General features: G+C 39.4%; 1 protein-coding gene across 1 annotated transcript in view; it reads right to left on the bottom strand.

Annotated features, from left to right (window-relative positions):
* CLNK (cytokine dependent hematopoietic cell linker) overlaps positions 1 to 18,376 on the bottom strand; it is a 218,525-nt gene that overhangs the window by 80,775 nt on the left and 119,374 nt on the right. Inside the window, exons 8-9 of the mRNA XM_069069834.1 lie at positions 11,913 to 12,025; positions 6,524 to 6,569 (exon numbers count right to left, since the gene is read on the bottom strand). Of these exons, the coding sequence (XP_068925935.1) occupies positions 6,524 to 6,569; positions 11,913 to 12,025 (159 nt within the window). The remainder of the gene's footprint in view (positions 1 to 6,523; positions 6,570 to 11,912; positions 12,026 to 18,376) is intronic.

Genomic DNA, 18,376 nt, shown 5'->3' with positions numbered 1-18,376 from the left:
TGTGTGTGTGTGTGTGTGTGTGTGTGTGTGTGTGTGTGTGTGTAATTCCCCATGCTGTGTGGTACTTGTTGCAGTGTCAAGGGCTTTCTGGGCCCTTGTCCTGTTTTATTGATACCTGACTGGTTTACCCACCTACTCTTATCCACCTAGACTCTTAAGCTAAGGTAGTGACTATGTCTAATAAAAAATTTGCATCTTTGGGAACGGCTAGGTGGTACAGTGAATAGAGTCAGGAGGACCTGAGTTCAAATCTGGCCTCAGACACTTAACACACACAAAAAACTAGCCCTGTGACCTTGGGCAAGTCACTTAACTCCAATTGCCCTACCTTCCCCCCTCCAAAAGGGAAAAAAAAATGTGCCTTTTTTTCAATGCCTAGTCCAGTCCTACAGACATAGTAGGTATTTACTATGCTTTTGTTAAACAAATGACAACAGAGATGGCTTAAAACTTGGACTGCATTTTTTTTTTCCCATTGAATTAATAACATGTCAGTATTGGAGAAGGCACTGACTTGTCCCAGAAGTAGCATATAGGCAGCTTTTGAGGAAGCCTGGGGAGGCTTTGGAGTGAGGAAGACCTGATTTCAAATCCAGCTTCAGAGACTTACTACCTGTGTGACCCTGGGCAAGTCATTTCCGCACTCTATGCCACAGCTTTCTCATTTATAAAATGAGTGTGATGATAGTCCCTGACTTTCAAGGATGTGAAGATAAAAGGAGTATTTGCCAAGTCCTTGACATTTGCCAAGAGAGCATATATGACTACATAAAGAGTTATGGGCCAAGATGGCGGAGTAGAAGCACGACCTTCCCGCTGCTCCAGTTTCCACCCTCCCCAATCCATGTAAAAAGGGGACTCTAAACAAACTTTGGAGTGGCAGAACCCACAAAATGACACAGAAAAGCTAACCTCCTGCTGAGGACAGCCTGGAAGGCCGGCAGGAATCCAGCACAGCGCTCTGGGAGCTGAGCCCAGCCCCATGCTGAGGTTTTAGCCCCAGGGTGGGCCTGACCAGCCACCGGCAAGAGGGACTCCAGATAGCAGCAGCTGTGGCCGTTTCCAGAGTTATCAACACATAGACACAAAGGACAAAGTGAGAGGTCAGCACAGTCTGGACTTTGGGATCAGTAAGTGGGAGTGCATGGCTTTTACCCCCAGGGCGAAAAGCCGCTGAGACCCCGCACAGCCAGCCAGTGCCAAGTGGCAGCTTCAGCTCTTGGCCTGCAGAGTGTAGGGGGACCAAGCACCAGTCTGAGGAGTAATCGCTCTTGCTTTAACCTGCTTGGATCTGGATTGCAGTCTAGGGTGGAGGTCCTGGGGTGTGTGTCCAGCTTGCCAGAGCATGTGGAGGCCTCAGAGAGGGCACCCATCTAATACCTCTGACAGCTGAGAAAACCCCAGCATTTGGGACGAAAGCTCCCTTGTCTGGTGGCAGAGTCCTACTGTGGCAAAAAGCCCAAAAGTCAAGTAATTGAGTGGCAAAATGAGCAGGCAAAGGAAACAAAGCAGACAGAAGATTCCAACAATACAAATATTTTGGGGACAAAAAGGAGCAAAGCATGGAACAGGAGGAAGACAGTGAAGTCAGAACTCCTGCACCAAAAGTTTCAAAGGAAAATACAAGCTGGTTACAGGCCATAGAGGACCTTAAGAAAGATTTTGAAAACCAAATAAGAGAGGTGGAGGAAAAATTGGGAAAAGAAATGAGAACAATGCAAGAAAATTATGAAATGAGAGTCAACAGCCTGACTAAGGAAAATAATACCTTAAAAAACAGAAGGCCTCAAATGGCAAAGGAGGCCCAAAAAGGCAATGAGGAGAAGAATGCCTTAAAAAGCCGAATTTGCCTGATGGAAAAAGAATCTCAAAAACTCAATGAGGAGAATCATTGCTTCAGAATTAGATTGGAGCAAATGGAAGCTAATGACTTTATGAGAAATCGAGATGCCGTTAAACAGATCCAAACAAATGAAAGAATAGAAGGCGATGTGAAATATCTCATGGGAAAAACCACTGACCTGGAAAATAGATTCAGGAGAGATAATTTAAAAATTATTGGACTGCCTGAAAGCCATGACCAAAATAAGAACCTAGAAATCAGCCTCCAGGAAGTTCTCAAAGAAAACTGCCCTGATGTTTTAGTACCAGAGAACAAAATAGAGGTTGAAAGAATCCACCGATCACCTCCTGAAAAAGATCCCAAAAAGAAAACTTCTAGGAATATTACAGCCAGGTTCCGGAATTCCCAGATTAAGGAGAGAATATTACAAGCAGCCAGGAAGAAACAATTTGAATATTGTCGAAACACAATCAGGATAACCCAGGATCTGGCAGCTTCTACACTGAGGGATCGAAGGGCTTGGAATATGATATTCTGGAGGGCAAAGGATCTGGGATTAAAACCAAGAGTCACCTACCCAGCAAAGCTGAGTATCATGTTTCAGGGGAAAATATGGTCATTCAGTGGAATAGAGGATTTTCAAGCATTCTTGCTGAAAAAACCAGAGTTGAATAGAAAATTTGACATTCAGATACAAGAAGCAAGAGAAGCATGAGAAGGTAAACAGGGAAAAGAAATCATAAGGAACTTATCAAAGTTGAACTATTAACATTCCTACATGGAAAATCAATAATTGTAATTTATGAAAATTTTCTCAATAGTTGAAGGGATTAATATATATATATATATATGTATTTGTCTATATATGAGGGTATATGGGCATATAAATACATATGTGAATGTGTGTATATATGTTTACAGGTATACATAGATAGAGGGCACAGGTCCAATTTAACAGGAAGGAATGATACTTAAAAGGTGAAATTAAGAGGTGAGAGGAATATAATGAGAGGAGATGGGGAGAGACAGATTGGGGTAAACTATCTCATACAGAAGAGGCAAGGGAAAATGGTTACAATGGAGGGGAAGAATAGGAAGGCAAAGGGGAATGGGTCAACCTTATTCCCATTGAATTTGGCTTGAGGAGGGAGTGAAATACACACTAAATAGGGTATCTCACCCTCCAGGAGAATAGGGGGGGAAGGGGATGAGAGGGAGGTTGGAAGCACTCACTTTTGAAAATAGACAGGATCAAAGTGGAGAGTAGAGCTGGTGGGAGGTGGGATGGGAGAGAGGGAAGTGTAGTCAGTCTTTTACAATGTATCTACTATTTTATTGTTTTGCATTAGCCACACATGTGCAACCTATACTGAACTGCGTATCTTCCCAGTAGGGGTGGGTGATGGGGAAGGAGGGGAATGAATCTGGAAAAATCAAATATTAAAATATGTATATATATGTATACATGTGTATGTGTATATATATATAATATACTATTATTAATACCATCTTACATGTAATTGGGAAATGGGATGTGCAGGCACTGAGGCATAGAGATCCACTGGAAAAGTGGAAAGGGATGTGGGGGAAAATGTGGGAGAGAGCAGATTGGAGGAGGGGATATCCTGTGGGACTGCTATTTTGGGGCGGTGGGTGGGGGAGGAATGGGGAGAAAATTTGTAACTCAAAATCTGGCGGAAACAGATAATGTAAATCAGAAGTTAATAAAGCATTAAAAAAAGAGTTATGGAACTGTTAGCTATTATACATATATATATACATATATAAATATGCATTTTCTTTTGCAGATTATTCTTTTTAGAGTCAGTGAAATTTTACACAAAACTCTCAATAAATAGAAGTACTAAGGGGTAGCAGAAAGAGAACAGGACTAAGTCAAAAGCTCTAGATTCTAGTCCTGATTTTTCTACTAATTAGTGACCTTAGATAAATCCTTTCCTTTTTCTCTTTTTCCAGTTTTTTCATTTGAAAAATGAGAGAATGAATTAGATGATCTGGAATGTTTGTTCTACTGTATGTATCTATAGTCCTAAAATGAGTCTGTGAGCTTTATCCTAGCCTTCCCGAACTAGTAATCAAACAATAAGCCTTTATTAAGTACAGTGAGATATAGTAGATGTAAGAATGGCCTTGAATCTAGGAAGACCTGAGTTTGAGTAGCCCCACCTCTTTTGCTGGCCATGTGACTGTGGGAAAGTCACTAAAACTCTTGGCATTTTGGACAACTCTAAGACTAACAGTTACAGAAGTTATTTCCTCACTTCGTTGTTCAGCATATACCAAATCAAAAGCCCAGTCCCTAACCCTCCCCTCTGTGCCTTCAAGGACAAAGTTCCAGCAACACCAGACTAGAACAATTGTGAGCTAATAGTCTATGTTCTATGATCCATTAACATTTCATGGCTGCCACCATGTTTAATACTATGTGTACTAAGGTCTCTCCTGTCTCTGATGTTGTTAGATCTCTCCTGTGTTTAATACTCCGTGCTCCAAGGTCCCTTTGGCTTTGGAATCCCACAATTCTATGCCAAATTTTTTTTATGGAAACATATATGGCTGTTTCTTGTCTTAAGATCCTCTTACGTGACTTCATCACTGCGTTTTCTTTGATGGTTGGTGCATTTTTCCCCTTTTTCAAATTTATTCTCATGTCAGGCATTCTTGTCATCCCAAAGGCAATTGGTTTTAGTTTTGTGTTTTTGTTAACACCCAGACATAGAAAAGAAATAATGCTTAGCCTTGTTTTTCCCACCAGTGTCAGCTCTGTTGTATCAGGGATCGTTGAGCACTAGAGATGTCCCTTTCTGAAAATGAAGCTGTCTGTTTTTATCCTAGGGATTAATTTTAACCGATCAGCAAATACCCCAGAGTGGATATTTTCTGAAGGTGAATTTTTTTTATTCCATAAAATATGCACCAAACTGATTTTTGTACAGTGTCTAACAACTGAAGATGCAAGAAATTCTAAAAGTTGATATATCCTAGATAATGTCAAAATATGATAATGAAAAAATAGCATGAGAAATATATTAACATAAACCTAAGTGCTCAACTTGATGACAAATATCACTGCAAAACTCTGCCATTAGTGAAATCCACCAATATGTTTTCTTTTCCCATGACATTTGGTGAAGATGAATAAATTATCTGAGAATGTATTTGCATCAAAAATATGGTATTTTGTAATGAGCGTATAAATCATCTTAGCATTTTCCAGGCATTGCGTATGATCCTATAAATGGGGAGTATTTTGATTAATTTTCATGTCTCTCCTGCCTCATCTTTTTGATATCACCTTTCTATTCCTGGATCTTACTTGGAAATTGAGAAATTGCCTTTATAGAAGAGATGCAGCTTTGGGACAGTATTAAATTGAATCCTTGTAGTTACTAGACGTGTGACTTTGGTCAATTCACTTGACCGCTCAACTTCACTTGATTCATTTATAAAATAATGGTCATCATACTTATATTATGTACTTCAAACCTTTGTTTTTGGGAATGAATGTATAGGAGGCAAGGTGCTTTAGGTGAAAACACACTGGATCTGGAACCAGAAGCTCTGGGTTTAAAGCTTCACTCTACCACATACTGCGTTACCTTTGGTAAGTCACTTCTCTGGGCCTCAGTTTCCTCATTAGCAAAATGAAGAGTTTAGAATAAATGAACTCCAAGGTACCCTCTACTGTGGGTAGGCCCTCTTCTTTTGTTTCTCTATATTATCTTAATTGGTGATTTCATTAGCTCTCATGGATCCAATAATCAACTCCAGCAGATGACTTTCAGATCTATTTATCCCACCCTGATCTCCCTCCTGACCATCAATTCACACCTTCAATGCTTTTTCAATATCTCAAACTTGATGTCTCAAAGAACTGTAAACTCAATCTACCCAAGACTGGACTCATGATATTTCATTCCAAAACCCCTCCTCTTCTGAATTTCCCTGTTGCTGGCAAGGGCCCCACCATCTTTGTGGTCACCAAGGATCACAATCTAGGTGCCATCCTCCTTTCCTCACTCTCAGTAACTGCTTATATCCAATCTGTGGCTAAGTCTCTTGTTTCTATTCTACAACCTCTCTTAGATATGACCTCACCCCTATCATGTCACATGGATTTTTTCACTAGCATCATAGTTGATCTCCCTAAAGTGCGTTCCCACTCCAGTCCATCCTCTAGCTACCAAAAGATCTTCCTAAAGCCAAGTCTGACCTTGTTATTTTGCTGCCCCCTCTCCAAGCAATAAATCCCAGTGGCTCCCTATTATCTCCAGGATCAAATATAAAATCCTTTGTTTGGCTTTTAAAACTCTTCTAACCTGGCCCCTCCCCAGCTTTGTGGCCTTTTTACACTTTACTCCTCTTCATGGGCTCCATGATTCTGTGACACCTGCCTCATTGCTCCTCCCTCCCTCTTTTCTCTCTCTTTCTCTGTCTTTGTCTCCTCTCCCTAGACCTACCCCTTCCTCTTTCCATCTCTCTCTCTTCCTTTCTGTCTCTCCTCTCCTTCTCTCCCTTTGCCTCTCCTTCCTTCTCTCCAACTTTCTCTCACACTCAGCAGTGACTAGCCATGATTTTTACACGCATAAAAACACAAGTGAACAATATAGGCACAATGTAATCATATTTCATTTCCATATTTCACACATACATATTTACCTTTAAGATTTAGATCTCTGATATCTGCTAAAATCTGCATTCCCTCCTGAAAAACACATCATAGAACAATTAATAGTGATCTGGACTACAGAATTAAGAATAGAAATCAACCAATCAATGGGTAGGTCCTTATTAAGTGCTCCTATGCACCAGGCACCAGGCTAGGCAAGGGGCATACAGAGACAAAACATAGATAGACTTTGCTTTCATGAACTTACATTCTACCCGAGAAAACAACATAAAGACATCAAACCTTCTATTCTTAAGAAAATGAAGAATAAATACAATTAATACAATACATATAATTTAGGCATTAGACCTCTGGAAAATAATCCTAAACTCAGAGTGGGCATTCAGTGAACACATGTCATGGTGATGGTAATGGGAAGGATGGTGGTCAGGATTATGGTGATGGTGACTGTGATGAGAGCATGTTGTTTAAAGCTCCAGTCCTGAATCAAGCTATTAATTCCATATATCTATCATGCCAAGCTAAGGTGGTCTTCCCCCCCAAATCTTCCTCCAATGGTTCCTTATGGTGTAGGGGTAACCCTGATATCTTAAAGGCTAAACCAGAATAACTCTGGCATCTCTTGCTAAGCTTCATGTATTAGCCCAGTGACAGATGGTCTGCTTTTCAAGTATCATTTTATCAATTTAGTTAAGTATAGGGTTCTTCTCCAGAAAATTGGCAACCAGATGATGGATTTTTTTTTGACCACAGCAAACAATGAAAACCATTTATGGAGCTATAGAAGTATCTATATGAATGGAGGGAATGTTTACACTTATGGAATCAGGGATCAAAGGTTTGGAGTTGGGAGGGATCTTAGAAGCTATTTAGTTCTTTAATTTCATTTTACAGATAAAGAAACTTAGACCCAGAGAAATTAAATAATTTGTCAAAAGGCAAAGGCAGTAGTAAATGGCAGATTCACAAATCAAACCTTTTGATGTATTGATGGTACAGAGGGTACAGGTTAGACCCCATGCTTGCTGGGATAGTCAAGTGACACTATCATTCAAAACCCTCTAAAGCTGCTTACCATGATGGAGAAAGAGAATGTAAGTTTTTTTTTTTTTAGGGCAAATCTTATCTTATTTTTGTCTTTATAATCCCTATGCCTGGCACATCAAAGACATTTAATGCATCTTTGTTAAATTGGAAAGGGACTTAGGTGCTGGAAGTATCTGGCTCTTTTATGAGAACTGTCATGGTAGAGGGGGTAGAATTCTGGACTTGGAGTTGGGAAGACTTGGGGTAAAATTCTACCTTTGACATATACTGGTGCCTGTTGTCAAGACTACACAGCTATAAGACCATGGGTACAAGACAACTTAGCCTCTAAAGATCATCACTTCCTCATCTGTAAAATGGGAATAGTTTTACCTATACTATCAGCCTCTCAAGGTTATTTCAAGCCTCAAATGAGATAACCTACATAAAGGACTTTTCAGACTTGAAAGTGATATTATTTATATATATATATATATATATATATGTGTGTGTGTGTGTGTGTGTGTGTGTGTGTGTGTGTGTATTTGTCAATGATTAAAATAACTATTAATAGTCAGTGGATATAATGTGAAATTTAGGAATCAAATAATCCAGGAATAGTGGGAGTACCATTCTGATTCACTGTGATAGTTATTTTTAGGTCCTCTTTCCCTACTTAGTTGCTTCTGAGATGACATTAAACTGCTTCCAACATCATGGCAGCAGGGGTATTAGTTAATTTTCTAGCACCCAAGCATCTGACAGGATGTTGAACAGTTGCACCAAAATATAAATTGATGGGGTCAGTTTAGAAGGGAGAATCAATAAGCTGGACAGTTTTGAAGCTGAGTAGAATTCATTACATATATATGTGTGTATATATGTATATACCTACATAAATATAAATATATCTATATGTTAAAAGTAAGTGGTACAAAATGGAGATTTATGGTTTTAAGTAGACTTACTTTTGTACTCTTCCATGTGTATGGAAATGTTCATTTTTTTTGCATTTAAGTTCAAAATTTTAAAAATGGGAAAAACATTAAGACATTTTTAAAATAAAATTATTCTGAAAGAAATATTAAGTAGGATACATTGGAAGGGATAAAAGAATAAAACTGGGAAGCTATCTCAATAGTTTAGGAGTAGTAATGAAGGTCTTGAAAATTCAGAGGACCAATGGCACCTAGAAATAATAAAATTTTTTAAAAAATTTGATGGAATTGATATCACTGAGACAAAGATATATAAACATTCTAGAGATAATTCTATAACTTAAAGGGTCTAAAGGAATTTCTACTTCACAAGCCCCAGGACCAAACTCCTTTGATCAATATAATACAAATTTATTTCAAGCCAATTTAATGTCTTACACACACACACACACACACACACACACACACACACACACACACATGCACACACGCACATGCACTTTATATTTTTTGCTCTGTGCAAAGAAATCAAATCAATACTATCACTGCTTTGGGAAGTGTTTCTATCATTTGCCCTGTGTATCAACCCTCCATGCTTGTGATTCTCTAGGACAAAGCTTTCTTTCCTGGACACCACTCTACTACATGTGTTGTCTCCTCACATTAGAATATAAGTGCCTTGAAGGCAATGTTACAAATCCAGCCTTGATTTATTGTTTTGTTGATTGTCTAGACTTAAGAAAGTGATGGAGGAAATGTTAATAATGCATATTAAGCTTAAGAGTGTGCTATGCATTTTGGGGGGTCCAGTTGTGATCATTATACATTCATGACATTGTATTGTAATAAGTCTTGGAATACTATGGAGGATACGGAATGAGATCCATAGCCACTTAAAATAATTCAGACTAATAATTCACATGGGGGAAAATGTTGGATAAAAAATAAATCATATTATCTATTGTATAATACATGATTGGAAGGCTAGCCCACTAAGCTGATACCACAATACATGTGTCTTGGACAGAAACTATAGTGGAAAGTGTATTTGGCATAGAATTGAACATGAGGGTGAGAGTGAGCTGAATGGTATTTGAGAAATGGTATGACATTTTAGTTGACTCTAGGGCGCTCTCTGAAACAATGATCCATATTTTCTTTTTTTAAAAATCAATTATGAACTTAACAAACAACAAGGTGATCATTTCCACATACAGAAAATGTATAAACTTACATATAAGAACATAAACATATAAAAAAGAACTGAAAATGAGGATAATATATGAAGCCAGTGACCCATATGTTCCATATCGAGATTCTACCAGTATGCTCTTGTATCTATGAGTCATGAGGCCCTACAATCTCTGAAAAATCAAAATTATGGTTGTGGGTATCCTGAAGGGAAATAAGAGATGTATATGATGAGAATGATTAGTTTAGAGGCTAATATAAGTGTTGATTTGAACATAAGTTGTGTAAAATATATCATCAGGAGAGACATATGATCAGTAATAGAGGTGGTTCTTTAATGTACTAATGTAATGAGGGGGTGGGGGGAATTTGTGTTCCCAGTGCACAAGGATAATGTTTAATTCTTTTTAGTTGTGTCTAACTATTCGTTTCCCCATTTGGGGTTTTCTTGGCAAAGACATTGTAGTGGTTCGCCATTTTCTTCTGTAGCTCATTTTATAGATGAGGAAACTAAGGCAAACAGAGTTATGTGACTTACCCAGGGTCACACATCTAGTAAGTGTCTGAGGCTAGATCAGAACTCATGAACATGAGTCTTCCTGACACCAGACCCAGCACTCCAGCCACTGCACCACCTAGCCCTAATACACAGTATCTGAAACATTAAATAAGTGCTCAATAAATACTTGTTGATGGATTGATACATGGTCTCTTTGCTCCATTGATCCATATAAAGCTATGTAAACTATTCCTATATTATTATTTCTTCACTTACATTTTCCAATTATACCTCCTTATTCTCCTTCCTAGAGTGTAATCTCTTGTAACAAAACATTAAAAAAAGGAGGAGGTGGGGATACAAAAACAAAAGTGAGATAATCATTGCCCTCAAGGAGTTCTAATTGGATGTGCTTTTACATAAAGAAATATGGATCAGGGAAGGAATTTTCAATAGGCACTCAATTGTCACACTGCCCCCTTTTTGTAACCACGTAGCCATCTTGTGTGTGTGTGTGTATTGGGGGCTGGGAGAGTTCTGCATAAATACCCATACTATTTGATCTGAGGCAGTGTAGTATGGTAGATAGGGTTCTGGGTTTGGAGTCATGAAAATCTGGGTTCACAGCTTATTTCTAACCTTTACCAGTTATGTGATCACATTGACCACTTTGTGGATGAAGCCTTTCCTGATCCCTGTAACTGCTAGTGCCTCCCTTCTCACACTAACAGGTACTCAACTAAGTTGTATTTATTCTCTCTTTTTTTTCCTTCCATATATACTTCTGTAATTCTTATTGTCTTCTCAGTTAGACTATAAGCTCTTTAAAAATAGAGATAATTTTGTTCACTGTATCTTTATCTCCAGATCTTAGCACAGTGTCTGGCAGGTACTTAATAAATACTTATTGATCAATACTTTTTAATTCATCATGAGCCATTCAATTCACCTCAAGTAATTCTATAAGATTTATCTGCAAAATCACTGACAGGTTGTGATCTATGTTGATAGGTTTTCCTCTTGCTGACAAAATCATGGATCCTTTGAATGTTTGCATATGTTGTTAATATAAAAAAAATTCTGCTTTCCATAGCAGATTACTTTATTTTGTAATATGACCCATATATTTTGGGGAAAGGGCAAAACCTCTGGTGAGTAGTAAGAAAGAGAGGCACAATTTTTTTATTCTTATCTAGAGCACACAGATGCCTTGGTTACACCTTGCTTTGGGTCAAAAATGGCTTCATCACTCGCCTTCTTTACTGGACTTAGTTCCTCAGAGCTTTTGGTTTGTTATAAAAATCGATCCACTTTTAAAGGATAAAGATTATCCTCCAATGAGAAGACAGAAAGGGATGTATGTGCTGCCGAAGCTGAATGTTTCTCCACACAATCACTCCCCCGACCCTATCCTCTTCCAGCTCCTTGTTATATATTTCCTTCCCTTCTGGAGGACAGAGACTTTCTGACTTGCTTACACAAAGCCCTCAGCACAGTGCCTGGAACACAGTAAGTGCTTAAGAAATATACCATCTGATCTATCTGTCTGTCCTGTCTTCTGGACATTAGGTTTCTGTTAATTCCTTCTAAGTTTACAATGACTTATTTCGTTTCCAAAATAACCATAGTTCTATTAAATTCCTCAGGTCTCTTTCCATATGAATTGTGGTCTAGTAGAATTCCTTTTATCTTATACTTATACAGTTCATTTCTTAAATTTCACCTTATTAGAAATTTAAGAATGGTCACATGACTTTCACTTACTTCTGATCTCATCTGGAAGTTCCAAAGCTGTTGCTGTTGCTGTTGCATGGAAACATCGGTCTTGGTATTTGTAGACATATGAGGGTTCACCATTTCTTGAAAACAGCGTGTATCTGTGAGACAAGGAAATAAAAACAGCCTCTTAATTTGCTCACTTTCTAAAAAGCAAGGAGCAATTGTTCATTGTTGTGAGGAGTTCTCTGTGCTGCTATTATGATATTATCATTATCATCCTAATAGTTTGCGCTTACATAGTGCTTTGAGCATATAAAGCACATTTTTCACAGAGACTGTGTTTCATGATTCATAGACACACCAGCAAAACAGTGATATTAAAAAGATAAGTTTTTGTGTCTGGAAGCAGACTGGGAAGCTTGAAAGTACTTCACAGTTTCCTACTTGCAATCCGGCCTATTCTCATGCTATTTTTTATCCTTGACTCTGTACATTGGTCATCTGCTGGGCTTGGAAGCTACGCCTTCTGACTCAAAATACAGTACTTTTTTTTCATGGTACTATGATATTGACAATTAGCCTTTTAACTCACTCTTACAAAGTGGCAAATATGGCAGATCTCTTCCACTGGGGTTGTTGCCTTACTGTGAGCAATATGAGGTTTGAAAATTATTATTCTGCAAGTGAAAATTATATAACCATATGTTACTACCCACTCGAGACTTTCAGCCTTTATGGTAACATGTAACTTGATATCAAAATAAATGTAGCACACAATGTAATATGGAGGGCATTCAAATACATACATTAACAAAAAGTATATGGAAAAGTGACTGTCATGACCCAAAGTGGTACACCCTTTCTGACTGCCCACCTTGCCTTCCACTGGTTCTGGCTCTGGGGTCTATGGTTAAAGATGATCAGCAATTCATCTGGTTGAGGAAACAGCCTATATCTTCTTTAATAGCATCATTAGGAGCCATGTAGGGCTCTGGTAGTTGGGGACTATTTGGTTGGGATGTTGTTGGCTCTTTGAAGCTGACTTATGTAGAGACTAGGGCTGGCTGATTTGAAGCCTAGTGACCTGTAGTGTTAGATGGTTCCGCTTCATTTGAATTACATTGGAATATAAGTGAGTCTTGCCTTTAGAGAAACATTTACATATTTTTCTCCCTTTGATAAGGCTTTTATACCAGTATAGAGTAGGGGGAAGTCAGAATTAGAGGGAGCAACTTCCCCCTGATCTGGGGATCAGATATCATTTAAGTACAATGGGGAGACTCCCCTTCTCTTTTTTATGAAACTCATGTGAGACATTCTGGCGGGGAATTCTGAACCCCCTTGAACCAGTGTGTTCCCTACTGTGGGGTAGAGAATTTTCTGATCAGTAGAAGAAAAGGTAATTATAGATATCACATATTCTAAGAAAAAGGGAAAAGAATTGATTATATTCAAGAAATATTTATAAAGTGCCTAGTATGATGCAAAAAGCACTGTTATATGTGTAGGGGAAATAAAGGAACGAAATCCAGTACTCGTCCTGAAGAAGCTTGCATTCTACTAGATGTTAAATCATTTAAATGGAGAGATAGGAGAGAACACTCATATGAGAAGGAAGTTGGTGTAATAGTCCAGGAGAGAAGTCTAATCTAAAGTAATGACTTCTGGAGATGGGAGATGGGAGATGGGAGATGTCGGAGATGTTGTGGAGATAGAACAGATAAGACTTAGATTTTGTTTTTTGTTAAGGGTCAGTGAAATGGCTTCAGAGACAGTCAGAGAAGTGAGATTTTATGGACAAAAAAAAATGCCAGATATAGAGATAGAAGAAGGGCAGCTAGATGGTGCAGTGGGTAGTGTGCCAGGCCATCTCCCTGAGTTCAAATCTGGCCTCAGGCACTTACTAGCTATGTGAGCCTGGGCAAGTCACTTAATCCTGTTTACCTCAGTTTCCTCATCTGTAAAATGAGCTGGAAAATGGCCAACCACTCAAGTATCTCTGCCAAGAAAACCCCCAATGGGGTCATGAAGAGTTAGATATGACTGAAACGACTGAGTGACAAAAATAGAGACAGAAGATCTAATATCTAGCCTGAGCACAGATCTGGCATGGCCCTTGCTAAGTCAACACCTCTTCTCAGCATCATTTGTAAAGGCAAAAATGGATCTAGAAATGTATTGATTCGCAAGTTCCCTCCTTTGGTGGAGATTACCACTCATCTATGCCTGCCCATTCTTGTCTATGCCCTTCCTTAAGTTCACCATGGGGGTCTGCCCAGCTGGCTGGGGTCTTTCTTGTTTTCTTCTAACATCCCGAGAATATCAGTGGAACACACTTGTCATCTCTGGCCCTCTCTACATGGCAAGCTGATGTCCTCTTCTCATATGTAATAGGGAGGGAAGGGAAAAGGAATAAGTATTTATTAAGCAAGGCACTCTGCTAAGTACTTTACAAATATCTCACTTGATCCTTAAAATAGCCCTGTGAGGTAGGTGCTATTATGATCTGTATTTTAGAACTGACGAAACTGAGGCAGACAGAGGTGTAAGTGACTTGTCCAACGCCAAACATCTAAGACCAGATCTGAATTGAGGTCTTTCTGACTATAGGCCCAGTGCTCTAACCATTGTGATACCTACCTGCCTAATATGAGGATATGATACTTTTGCTATTTACCTCACTCTATTAATAGGTTCAGGGGCAGCTAGGTGGTGCAGTGGATAGAACCTGTAGTTGGTGGGAGGGAAGATCTGAGTTCAAATCCAACCTCAGACAGATACTGTATGACCCTGGGTAAATCGCTTAACCCTGTTTGCCTCAGATTCCTCATCTATAAAATGAGCTGGAGAAGGAAATGGCAAACAATTCCAGTATCTGTGCCCAAGAAGACCCCAAATGGGGTCATAAAAAGTCAGACACAACTGAAAAACAACAATTATGAAGTTCAAATTCATGTGGAAAGTTTATTTTTTTGTCAACTGAGATGTCATATTAACGTAATCTATTTTAATTTTGTGCTAAAGTATATAGCACACTCTGTAGAGAGTAGGGATATCTAGGTTCTGGCCCTAGTTCTGCCCATCACTGGTTGCATGTTCATGGGTAAAGCATTTCATTTCTCTGTGCCTCAGTTTCCTTATCTGGAAGGGGATAGAGGTAGAGATTAAGAAATCCTGTCTCTGTCTTTACACTGAAGTTCCTTCATGACTGGAATGTTCTCTCTTTTTTCATTCCTTCAAGACTCAACTCAAATATCACCTTCTCCAAGATGATTTTCCTGTTCCCTATAGCTGCTAAAGTCTTCCATTCTAAAGTTACTCCCACTTACTAGCTGTGTAACCTTGGGCAAGTCACCCAATTTGCTTGCCTTCCCCCCTCCAAAAAAGTTACTCTCCATTTCCTCTTGTATATACCTATGTATATGAATACTCCCCCCATTAGAATGTAAGCAGGACCCCTTTACTTTTTCTTTATATCTCTAGCACCTATTAGAGTGCCTGTCTTTCCTAATCTATTTCCTAAAGTCTTTCCTAAATGCTTATTGACTGTTGACTGACTCCTCTGGGAACTCTAAGGGTGCCTTCTGGCTCTAAATCCCAGGACCTTACATAAACTGGATGATTTGGAGGGAGCCACAGACCTTGCCTCAGTCTACTTACTTGCAATATGAATGACTCTAACACTGGTACATATCCTTCCCTTGGGAAATTTGTGGCTGACAGCTCTAATCTCTCTGAAATGATTAGAACCCTTCAGGAGAAAGGCATGATGCCTGTTAATGTGTCAGATATCACAGGGTGGCTCTGGGGCTACAGATTAATGAGCAGGTGGGTAGAAGCAGCATTTACATAATTCCCATCTTCAAAGATTTCCAGGCCCCTTGTGGACATTTTTCAGAGGGTCATTATCTCAGTAACCACAACAGGTGCTGTGTACCTGTGTTGTTTAAATCTGGCCTACATATGGGCATATTGTTCCAATCAGCAGCACAAGAGAGGCATTTGGGTGTCATGGAAAGCCTGCTGGGTTTAGTCAAGGGACCAGCATTTATATTCCAGTACAGCCTTGCCTTTTGAGATCGAACATTCTATAATCCCATGTACAGAGCACTGTGCTAAAATGGAGGGGAGTGGGGAGGGAGGAGATGTATAAAGAGAAAGGAGACAATCTCTACCCTCAAGGAACTGATCCTCTAGGGGGGGGAGATGAGCCACCTACACACATAAATAGAATGTAAATTTGAACATGAGGTCCTAATGGAGGTATAAAGTGCTATGAGATCAGATGGGGAAGAATTTGTTTAGACACGAGGTGCTTTTTACAAGAAATCGTATGGAGTAGAGAAAGTTTTAAAATCATCACCAGAGGCTGCTTACATTGTCTTCTCGATTGGAGCAAAAATAATTTCTACTGCTAAGCAGGAAAATAAGATTTAATGGGGCATAATAGCTAGAAAAGTGCTGTCTTGAATTTTCCAACCAGATCTAGCAAATAAGTTCTGAGAACAATGCTTAGCAAATCTCTAAGCCTTGCCTGGATAGCTTTGTTTGAAAGCAGTGGGAATTCCATTATAAAAGGGGTCAGTTCTACTCTTTGGGTTTTTGATAAACTCCACTATTATTTTGAAGACCCCACGAACAGTTCTGCTGCCAACTGTGTTTGCTGACTCTGGGTTGAAGACAAACGAACCCAGAGAAATAAGATAATGCCTCTGGGGCTGCGGGGAGGCTTTGGCTACCCCTAATGGGGAATTGGGCCTGTCTCAGAGTGCTTTTACTTGAGTTATAGTGTGACAGCTGGAACTAAGCTCAGGGGATCTCTAGAACTCCCCTCTAAATGACACACCTTCAACCCTCTGTTCACTTTGGTTGGTTGGTTGGTCTGTCCATGGATAACCCATTCCATTGTCTCTAACTCAAGTGCAAGTAGTTGAAGAGAGAGTCTGGCTAATTGCAATCATTTTCTTCCCTCAAGGCTCAGCTCAGGTGCTATTTTGTTCATGAAGCTTACTCCAGCTCAAATGATCTGCCCTTTCTCAAAATGTCCTAAAACACTTTGTCGATAACCTTTCTTGCCATGACATTCTGTCTTGCCTACTGTAGTGGATAGGACACAGGCTTTTAGGACATAAAGACCTGGTTTCACATCCTGCCTCTGACAGGCTTCCTGACCTTGGGCAAATTGCTTAACTCTCAGTGTCCCCAAACTACTCTCTAAGACTAAAGTTGCTAAGAAAGTTCTGTTTTGGAAGAGAGGGTTTTCTACTTGAATCTCCTTGCAGTGATCAAACCTCAGGTCTGATTCAATCCTGTTCCCACATCCCCATTGTAAATTATAAACAGCTTGAGAGCAGGGGCTGTGTCATTTTTCATCTTTGTATAGTGCTTAATAAACACTTGTTGAAATGAATTGATTTGTGCCATGGAAAAGAGAAAAGATCCTATCTATGTGGCCTAGAAGCAGTAGGACTTGAGCTGACCTTGTAGCTAGAGATGGAAAATTTCCTGGTGCCAATACATTCAATGACTCCACATCACCTACAGTCTGACATCCAGGGCCATCTACCATCTGGAATCAACCTACCTTTGGAGCCTTTCCTCATCCTCCTTCTCCTCTTTTCCCTCCTCCTCCTTCTTTATCTCATACATTTTTTCTCTGTCTTCATGCTTATGTTAGTCCCATAATTGTAATGGACTTTTGCCTAATCTGTCTTTACTTTTTGGAATCCTTCCCTTTCATCAAAGTCCAACTCAGGTGGACCTCTTCTGGGAAGTCATCCCTGATTCCCCAGTTCAAGCACTGCTGCCTCCCTCTTCCCATTTCTCATAGCTTTGGTTGGAACCCTCTTTTGTACTCCCCCCACCCTTAATTTATATTCCACTTAATTGTGGCCATGTCTTATCTTGATACAAGACTCTCAGCTGAAGGACAGGAACGACATCAGATTTTATCTCTGTACGATTCCTAGGGCCTGGTATAGTGTCTTTTTTTTTTGGAGGGGGGAAGGTAGGGCAGTCTGGCTTAAGTGACTTGCCCAAGGTCACACAGCTAGTTTTTTGTTCTGAAATTCTTGCAATGAAGAATTTAGTTTAGTTGATTTCTATAAACTTAGGTTCCATATACTTCAATGGGATCTCATGGGCACGGTTACTTTCTAGACCAGTAAAGACCACAACCCATCCTATGTGAACATCCTGTACAACCCTTGCTCATGTCTTCAGTAAATCCCATAGCCCTTTCTCTTGTGCATCTGGCCCGTTCCTTTTATAATTACACATGTCGCTGGTGACATGGTGTACCACTTATCATACAGAAATCATTGTTGTTAATACAAGGGGATCCTAAAAGTCTTAGTGAAGTTTCAAGAAGCTTAACTTTCAAAACTGCACTTAGACTTTTGGGACACCCTGTATGTATTGTTTGATCATGATAGTTTGTATGATGGCTTTATTTTGTGCATACTTTAGACCCTGAGAACCTTGAAACAAACAAAAAATGTTATTCTTAT

This window comes from Petaurus breviceps, unplaced genomic scaffold, assembly GCF_028583685.1.
Source record: "Petaurus breviceps papuanus isolate PSGF00001 unplaced genomic scaffold, PetGlider_PUasm1.0 140, whole genome shotgun sequence".
Taxonomy (NCBI): Eukaryota; Metazoa; Chordata; class Mammalia; order Diprotodontia; family Petauridae; genus Petaurus; species Petaurus breviceps.
Note: the sequence above shows the minus strand (reverse complement) of the source record. Positions and strands in the feature narration are given on the sequence as shown.